The 10,000-nt window shown below is 40.3% G+C and overlaps 1 protein-coding gene across 9 annotated transcripts in view; it reads right to left on the bottom strand.

The window, feature by feature from the left end:
- The window catches only part of TBCA (tubulin folding cofactor A), a 26,573-nt gene extending 17,034 nt beyond the window's left edge, over positions 1-9,539 (bottom strand). The window contains exons 1-3 of one of the 9 annotated variants that reach the window (XM_033520365.1): positions 9,413-9,499; positions 7,251-7,284; positions 4,979-5,031 (exon numbers count right to left, since the gene is read on the bottom strand). In XM_033520365.1, coding sequence (XP_033376256.1) covers positions 4,979-5,031; positions 7,251-7,284; positions 9,413-9,465 — 140 coding nt within the window. In that variant the 5' untranslated portion in view covers positions 9,466-9,499. Of the gene's footprint in view, positions 1-4,978; positions 5,032-7,250; positions 7,285-8,182; positions 9,052-9,208; positions 9,228-9,412 lie in introns of those variants that run through there. The other 8 variants (XM_033520364.1, XM_015614879.3, XM_033520366.1 and 5 more) reach the window with 8 other exon arrangements.
- Positions 9,540-10,000: the final 461 nt, after the last annotated feature.

Below are 10,000 nucleotides of genomic sequence, written 5' to 3'. Positions count from 1 at the left end.
ACACCTCTCAATCACTTCAGGGAGTTAGGCCAGTGTATTTCCTATGGCTCTTCCTCCTTTTTGACATACAGTTAACCGCTTCCAAGACTGAAAAACATCCACAGGACTGATATAAACACCTGTCATGGTTTGACACTGGCTGAACACCAGGCACCCACGAGAGCTGCTCACTTACCCTGCCCTGCCACCGCTGGGCAGAGGAGAAAGAAAAATTTAACGAAGGGATCATGAGTTAAGGACCGGGAGAAAACACTCCAAGGGCAAAACAGGCTCACCTTAGAGATGTAAAGTGAATTTACTGCTAACAAAATCAGAGGAGGATAATGAAAAGTAAAAATAAGCCCTTAAAACACCTTTTCCACCAAACCCCTCCATCCTTCCCACCAACAGTGCAGGGAGACAGGGTGTGAGGGTTTTGTCAGTTCACCACTGAGGTTTTCTTCCACTGCTCAGGGAGAGGAGTCCTTCCCCTCTGAGACCACGGGGTCCCTCCCATGGGACACAGTTCTCTGCCTTCCAATCTCATGAGCAGCAGTCCTCCCAAAACTGCTGCAGTGTGGGTCATTCTTCCACGGGGAGCAGCCCTCCAAGGACAGGCTGCTCCGGCCTGGAAGCAGGGACCCCTCTCTCCATCGAGTCTTCCACAGGACCACAGTCTCCTCCGGGCATCCACCCTCTCTGGCACAGGCACCTTCCCCAGGGGCTGCAGGTGGATCTCTGCATCCCTGTGGATCCCCATGGGCTGCAGGAGCACAGCTGCTTCACCATGGTCTCACCACAGCCTGCAGAGGAATCTTGGCTCCAGCACCTGGAGCACCTCCTCTCCTCCTTCTCCACTGACCTTGGTGTCTCCATGTTGTTCCCCTCACATGTTCTCAACTCCTCTTCTCTGGCTGGAATTAAAACTTTGACACTATTTTTGCTTTGATTTAATCTTAAATCTGTTATCAAAGAAGCATTACCAACATCTCTAATTGTCTCAGCCTTGGCCAGCAGCACGTCCATCTTCAGAGTCATCAGGGATTGGTTCTGCCAGAGATGGTGGAAGCTTCTAGCAGCTTCTCACAGAAGCCACCTCTGTGCTCCCCTGCTACAAAAACCAGGCCATGCAAAACCAGCACATAATCTGTGTGACATTATGGTGCCATGCACTTTCTTGTGCCAAAACCTGTTGTACAAAAAAATACCATTTGGAAGGCTTTAAGATGTTCTTATGTTCAAATCAAGATATCACAACCCAATAAAACAAAGCCTTGATTTGGTATTGTATACCTAACATCCACACATTCCTAAGAGTTATCGTTTTCTGAATTATATTTGAAAATCACTGGCTATAATTTTATAATATATAGCATATCTGTAAGGCTGATCTATTCTGAAAATGCAGAGAAGTCTTAGAGAAGTGGATAGAGAAACCTGCCCAAGTCCAGTTTTACCCAACATGTCTACAAAATATCTAAACATTCAATTTCTTATTGCACAGGCTAAACTCAAATGTTCAAAGTCAGTGTAGGTTTATTCTTTTTTTTCTCTACACAGATTCAGTATTTCCTTTGGACATTCATCACTCTTCCTCTTTTATCCTGGAGTTTCAAAATAAGGCTTCAAATTTTAAGAAAGTAATGATTTTTTAAAAAAATTAACCATTTCTGTGAAGAGAAATTTATCTAAATACTAGAACATGGAGTCACAATTAAAATAATGGCATAAAATATTTTGCAATTGGGTCAGATGTTAAAAAAACAAGATCTGTAAAAAAGTTTCATTTTTAAATATATTTTGTTGCAGTCTACACATATATTCTGCTACCTAGCATGTGCTAGCAGTTCCACAAACTATGACTAAGTATATGAGAGCTTTGATTTGAGGCACATGGCAAATAATTATGGAATCACCTAGTGACTATATTTTTGTTTTCCCCCCTTATAAATACATCTATGAACCAAAAATTCTCAACTCCTTCCTTTCCTTTCTAACACCAAATGTTAAAGAAATAAAAACTGACAAGCAACTGCATACAGTGAGTATTATCTTATTCTCATCCTTCAAGTCTCCATTTATATTAGCTCTTTTCAGCTATACATAAACGTTCACCTGAAGTGAAGGCTCCCACATACTTGCCTTAAATTTACTGACAACAAGTTTGCTTTCCTCAGTTATTTTTCATGGACCCTGGAGAAGAGGTCTATACCCCTAGAACAACAGATGAAAATATCCCAAAGGGAATGAGAGTATTTTACTAGAATCTCCCAGTCTTTCACAAAGAAAAAGCAGAAACATAAGATCCAGTTATTCTATACCTTGTCTCTACTGCCAGTCAGTAGTTGACTACTAGGAAAAGAATATAAAGAAACAAATAAAGTGACAGTTTTGGTGGTATACCTGCCTCTAGAAATCAAGTTAAGGAGTCTTTATCACTGAAGAACAAAACTAAACCATAAATGTTTTTTACAGACAAGAGGGTCAGCTCCTAGCTATGGCTGCTGCACTTTTAAAATTCTTTACACATTTGACTTTCACATCACTTAATAATTTCACAATTTCTGTTTTCTCTGTAAGAAATAGCTTTGTTATTTTAAAGCTGGAGACTAAACCCAGAAGAGCCCAAAGGGCTTGGCAGAATCTTAAGGTAGAAGGAGAAAAAAAAGTCCTTTCCATATCATTATGATTTACTTCCTTATCCATTTTCCTTTACTCACTCTCTCTCCCCTACTTCAGCTCCCCAGCCTGAAGAGCAAAGTAACACAAGATGGTTCGAGATAGTAAAAAAGCTTACCACTGCTGAACAGGGGTCTTCCCCTCCCTAGCACATACCTCTGCCAGCACTAATGTTCAAATCTCTCCATACCAAAACTGCAGGAAATTAATACAATGAACAAAACAAAAAATCTCCCTCAAAGAAAACAACAACAATTACCCACCCCAAAATAAACAACAAACAACCAAACCAAACAAACACAAACCAAACCAAACCTCAAAGAACAACAACATGACAGTTTTTCTCCTGCGTTAAGCAAATTGAGTGAGCTCAGCAAAAGGTTTGACCAGCATCAGAAACCAAAGAACCAGAGAAGAGGAGAGTGAAATGACATCTCTGTATTTAGGATCATTTTGATTTCTCAATGGACTTCACCCCCAGTCTGCTTAGGGTGCAGAGCTGCAAGTTCTATTCTAACTTCTGTCTGCTTCAGAAAGAGCCCAAAAATGCCCTTGTTCTTCACTTCTTGAAGGCACCTACATTCTTACTCCAGTCCATATTCATCAACACTGTCATCTCCTGTAGTTGCATCATTAGCAGTAACAAGCAAATCTATCTGATCATAAGAAGGGCAGTTTATCTGAAGTTTGACAGATGAAAAAAATTATGCACAGTGGGGGCTAAAGATCCTCTGTACATAGACAGGAATTCTTACCCTCTTCCACAGTCAGAGACAGGAACTACTTACTAATGGATGCCTAGAATAAAAGTGCTAAAATGGTACAAGGACAGAGCAAGCACATGCTACTACTCCTAATGTTCCCCCAATATCAAGCAGTTGCAATATCAATTCATCTACTAATTCTAATTCTAGCTACATAAGCTAGAATGGCACCTGTGTGCTTAAAGCACCAAATATAGACTTCTCTCCAGTATTAGAAAAATCAACACAAGAAACATTTTCCTGGCTGGACTGAGCAAGCAGAGCTCTGAATATGGTGAGGGGAGAATTACTCAGTTTTGCTACTGATCAAATTCACTATTGCAAGGACATACATCTCTTCAGAACTAATGTTACTATTAACCATTGTACATGCTAATATGTCATGGCTTCAGCCTAACAGCACAGAGTTACAGTATTTATGCTAACTTCAAACTTAGAAGTCCATAATAGAGTAGCTATGTAATGCACAGCTTTTTTCCTTATAGTATAATAAATTTCTTACAGTAAATATTACTATTAATAGGATAATAGTAATTTTTATTATAGAATAATGTATTAACACTATGCATAATTATAGACAAGTAATTCAGCAACTGCAACAACACTGGCAATATGCTAATCACTACCTGCAGAGCTTAAAATACCAAGTCACTCGCCTGCAAATTTTACTTACACACACTCTTGGGTTCACTGAGGTAATATAAGAATACAAACTTTACAGACTGAAGGACCCAAGCGAAAAAGGGCCAAGGAAGGATGAAAAAATACAGTACTTGACCCAGGTATGCAAACTACCATGTTTTCTTAGCCATAAAGTGCTAAGAAAGTGTCTACTTTCTGATTTAGACAGGATACCAAGTTTATGAGCTTATTTTCTTCTAGAAACAAAACCATCCCCAAAGATAAATTTTCTCTTTTAAGACTCAGGATGAAACACAAGTACATGCATAATTTTTAGCCCCTTCTGCATCTAACGATTTACAGAACTGTTAGATTTACCATGACATTTCAGGGTAACTTTGCAACTAAGCTTGGGTTTTCTCAAGGATTACTATTGTAAAAAAGATGAAAATAACGATTTTTTAAGTCAGAAAATTATTTCAAGTTGAAAATTACTTGTTAAGTTAAAAATGTTTATATTATCTGTATTACCAGAATCTTCAGGGCTTCACTTGTTCTTGCCTCTACAGAAAGTTGTAAATACTAAGAAGAACTTTCATTTTAGAGAAGAACAAGAAATTATGCCTCTGATATGTAAACAATTTGGATTGCCAAAGATCTTAACTTCATTTTCCCTTTACAACCCAGGTCTCATCTTCAGTCAAGTCTTTTTATTTTGGAGAAAAAAATCTGGAATCTGCTTCCCCACTTCTAGGTCTCTCCCAGCTGGGAGCAACTAAGTGCTACAATAATGAGAAAAATTAAACAGAGCATATTATGTGTGCAGGCAATTCACAATGCATCAGAAAGACTTACTACAGTTAAAAGAAAAAACAATGGGCCTTGTGATCTTGAATGAGATTTCCATCTATATGATACATATAGTTCAATAATACCTTAAGTCAAGCCAGGATGGATTACGGTTGTTAGCACAGCTGTAATTCATCTCCTGCGTATAAAGGACCACCATAAATTTAATACCATTTTTCTCGATTTCCCATAGATCCACATTCTAATTCAACAGAAAATAATTATTTGTAACTGTTTAATCCACACAGGTTGAGTACGTGGCTCCACATGATTAAGAAAAATAAAGACAAAGGAATTACACATATGCATAAAGCCACCAAACTGGTAATACCAAGCAACTCGAACTACTGTACCTCCAAACTTTTGAAAGACTGCTTAAATAACTGAAGGTTAAAAGCAACAGTTTTGCACATATTCTCACCCAAATGAAAATTTTAAAAAAGGAAAAAATGCTTTCCTCCATTATATTGTATTACTAACAACACTTGTGATCATAAATCTGCTTGGGCATGTTTTAATTTGCCAGATAAAATGGTAACATTAATACATTATTATAGTCAGCATCAATATGCAGAACACAGTTTTGCCTCAGGGGGCAGAAGACAATGATACACACAAAAAACTGAGATGCCAGATTTTTTTTAAAGAGGTAATGGAATGGAAGAAGGAATCGAGAGACAACCTTTTACAGAGCTGATCATTACTAATTTAAATTTGTGAAGTATTTCTGAACAGGAATCACTTAGGTCTGCTCCAAAGGTATATAACAAGTGGAATCAAACCCATTAAAAAACCAACCAACCAACCAACCCAACACTGCAATTTCCACAGCAACAACTGTGCTCTTGTCACAGTTTTTTAAGATATGTGGGTACTGTTTGTTACTGTGAAGTTAAAAGAAGACTTGTATTAAAAAGAATCAGAGAAATAGGAAACCAACCCTTCCGAAACAAGGTTTCTAGACCTTCCAACTAATTATCCAGGCTGGTGACTACGTGTGTCACGGATGTTACCTCAAACAACACGTAAATGCAGTGGCAATCTTTTCTCAGACCATATTAAGGAGGGTTTTTTTATGTGGGAAAGAGACTTAGTTTTTTTATTTTTATTTATGTTAGTTTTTTTTTTTTATTTTTAAGCAAATCAGGGCCAATTTCAAATTCAGGGCCAACCCAAGATTTTACATATCTGATCCTGATGCCAGGAGCACTACAAAAGGCACTTAAGATGTATCTAAGTAGATCTGTAGTTACCACACTTGGCTAACACTGAACCCAAATTTATCAATCCAGGACTGAGCTGGTGACAAGAGATACACGATCTGCAATCTGTAAAGAGTTATTTAACCCTTTAGAGTTAGTGGCTTAGGGAGTCAGCTTGTATCCAACAGAGCATTATGTATACTCACACTCTTGCATCCCCGAACTCTCAGATGTGTAGTGTACACACATTAAATTGCTTTATCATGCTGACTCAGTATAGCTGAGCAGCTCTGCAGATCATTCCTCAATACCAAAAAATATGAGATATCCTAGTCCTTCCCATTAATTGAGCTAACAAACAGTGGTTGCAAACAATCTTCTAATTATAACAAGAATAAAGAAGAGAGATGTGAGTTTCTTATCAGTGCATTGGTGCTATGAGTCACAGTGAGGGTCTATGGCTAATGAGCAACATGCAAGAAAGCAACCATATTTCATATGGTGGACAGAAGATGGAGAAAAGTTCACAGCAGAAATAGCAAATTTCTTGAGTAACCAAAAACACAAACTAGTTTTGTGCTTGCATTAGCAATACAATGAACAAGCAAAAGAAGTCTGCATTCTTCATATTTCTCTTGCACAAAATATATCCTGAATCCACCAGTAAAATAATTCCATTTAAGAGAATTGTTCACATTTGTATTTAAAATCAGACCAACAGTTTTGTGTAATTGCAGAACTCCCCATGCTGGGAGTGAGGGGGAGAATCAGTGTAAATTGCTTTGCAGTATGATGATATTTCACAAAGAGAAAAAATAGTATCAACAGCAGTGCAGCAGGCAAAAGAACAATCTTGCAAAATACCACAGTTTTAGAATGGTAAATTTAAAAAAAAAAAAGGGATTGCTTCACAAAAAATCAATACACTTTCCCCATAGGTTCATGATGTAAAATTCTATAATCAAGGCTTGTAGATTTGTAATTATGGTATGTCAGCCACATTTAAACAAGCATGTTAAAAGATTGTTAAAGTTAAACTAACACAATTGCAATGTGAATTGTCTTAGTCTCATTCTAATCTACTTGTGTCACTTCCACTTAATCAGATGGAAACTATGGGCAAATGTCAGTGCTATTTTCAGGCAATGCGACTTACTTTGTTTGCGATGGTTTTTAAAATGATTTCCAATCTGAAATGCAAATAAGGTATTTTAGAAGATTGTTTTTTTTTTCCCTTATCAATTCTCTCACTGTCCATGGGGTAGTTGTTTGGATTTACTTAGAGTAAAACTATTTTGAAGCAATTAAAGGAGAGGTATTGCTTGCTAGGACATAAACCACAAATACAGAAAAGATTACTTCTCATGCTCATCAAATCTACTTCTTTTGATTTACAAACTATTGAAAGTATAAAATCACCAAGAGCCTGGCTATCAGATTTGCCAAAAAAAGCAAAAGATATCCCTATTTCTAGTTTAAATTTCTTTCACTGAAACACAGCAATGTAAGAAATGTGCAAGCAAGTAAATTACCTACAACCTAAAATACAGACTCTTGAGAGGAGTACACAAAGAATTTATGACTTACAGCAAAAAAAAATATACCAAAGCATAATAGCTTCATTGTTAGTGTGGGAAAAAAAGCAATGAGTTAGATAACTAATGAGAAAAAAAAAAAAAAAAGTTAAAACAGAGGATTAACACAAGTCAAAGAAGGTCTCCATATCCTAACAGTTCTTGACCCCTACCTTTATTATATACATTCTTAAAGCCTGAGCACTGAACATGGTTGAAAATCAACATTACATGCTAGATTCAATGTGCTTTTCCAAACTGGTAACAAGAAAAAAACCTAATAAAAATTAACTGAAGTGCTAAGTCAGTTACTTTAATAGAATGCTAAATAAGCCTCTACGCAAGTCTTCTCATCCACCAGGAAAAAAATACCTATGGAGTTGTTCTAGTTCAAAATAAGAGCACAGTGTTAATGTTCCCAAGTTGCCAAAAGTCCCATGTATGCCCGCTGTAGCAAAATGCTTAACTAGGCTTCTGCTTGGAGAAGGAAGGGTGGAGTGGGACAGAGCCATACCTCTTCTTGTATCTCTGTGCAACTGCCACAGAACTGGGAGCTGCCGCTGTATCATGCCCACACAGGGAATTAAGATAATATATCATTTCCTCCCTTTTTTTTTATAGTTACCTTCACTTAGAGAATGCCAGCTACTGCAGAGTAGCAGTAAATATGCCTGTTGCTACTGCACAACACACTCAAACCAAGTTTACTTGCTTATTTACACTTATTCTCCAAAAGTAAATCTGAACCCTGTTAACTGCATTTGTATTGTTTTACCCAAACATTTTCATCCTTTCTTTGTACTAGCTATGAAACGCATACAGTTGTGTGTGTGGTGTGCTCCTATGTTCAGAGAAATTCTGTAGTGCCTTTAACTGACACCAACAGTGACAACTTTCCTAGTCTTCTCCGACCTTTCAAAGTGAATCGAGTATAAGAAAATGTGCATATCTTATTGACAAGAATTTGCGCAGTCTTAACATAAAGCTGATTGTATGAGAATGCACTATTTAAAATCCTCATACAGCACACACACCGATTCTCGTCTTTCCCTAAGTCAGTGAAGTTTTTGTAGCCTTAATAAACGCCATCGTGACCAAACAGTGTTTAAAGCTATAATAAGAGTGATCCTGACAGATACACTTTTCTTAAGAACTATGACTCTGTTGAAACCAGGGAAGATCAAGGCTCTGGTGACGAATCTACCAGGACTGCCCAGGGAGGTGGTGGAGTCCCCATCCCAGGTGTTTTAAGAAAGGCTGGAGTGCTATGGTCTAGTTAACAAGATGGTGGTGTTTGGCCAGAGGTTGGACTCGATGACCGCAGAGATCTTTTCCAACCTAACTGCTTGTGATGCCACTGGTTCTGCAACTTCTGAACCAGAAATATTCAACAGCAGCTTCCGTAAAAAAAAAACAAAACAAAACACAACCGAGGCTTCATGCCTCGGCAAGATATGAGGCGAGACCGCCCGGCACCCGAGGGGGGCTGGGTGATTACCCTCGACTCCCAAAGACGCTAACGAACGGGAACGAAACCCACATTTAACCGTGTCCCGGAAAAGCGCGGCCTGCTCCCAACGGCGGTACGCGAGGGATGGAAGCCCGTGCCAGGGCCGCTCTCCGGCACAGCCCGCCAGCCCCGCACAGCACCGCGGGCCCGCGCCCGGCACGGCCGGTCCCGCACGGATGCCCGCTGCGGTTCCTCGGCCCAGCCGTGCCGGGCCGTGCCCCAGCCGCCACTCACCGCCTCACGACGCCGGTCTTGATCTTGATCTGCCTGAGTCGCGGGTCGGCCATGGCGGCGAGCGCCGTGACTGCGCAGCGCCGCGCCGCGCATGCGCTGACCCGCCAGTCCGGCCGGCACCACCGGAGGGGCGGGAGCCCTGCGCCTTCCCCCCCTGCACGACGCAGTGGAGATGGCCGGGCTGCGGGGCGGCGCCGGGCAGGTGGGACCGCTCGGGTTTGCTTGCGCAAGGTGCTAGCGCGGCCTTGGTGCTCTCCGTCCGGTACCCTGGTGGTGTTGGGCTGGAGAGTGACCGGCACCACCCGCTACCGACTCTTGGTAATGGGGTCCGCATGATTAACGCCATTTCACAAGGCAAGCAGCCATTCTCTGGTGCCGTGTTTGTGCGCTCTTCCCCCATTACCAAGGGCCTGAATGTTCCGTGCAACAAGGAGACAAAAGAAACAGATTTCTTTTTTCCCATTCCACTGACCTCAAGGTTCCTCGGCACCAGGCCGATCACTACACTCCTTGCCCGTCTGCATGTCACAGCACCCCGCGCGCCCAGTGCTGTGGATGATCCCGTCACAGCACTGCCTGCAGCCCCAC

This window comes from Parus major, chromosome Z (assembly GCF_001522545.3).
Source record: "Parus major isolate Abel chromosome Z, Parus_major1.1, whole genome shotgun sequence".
Taxonomy (NCBI): Eukaryota; Metazoa; Chordata; class Aves; order Passeriformes; family Paridae; genus Parus; species Parus major.
The sequence above is the reverse complement of the archived record's forward strand: the minus strand, read 5'-3'. Positions and strand labels throughout refer to the sequence as shown.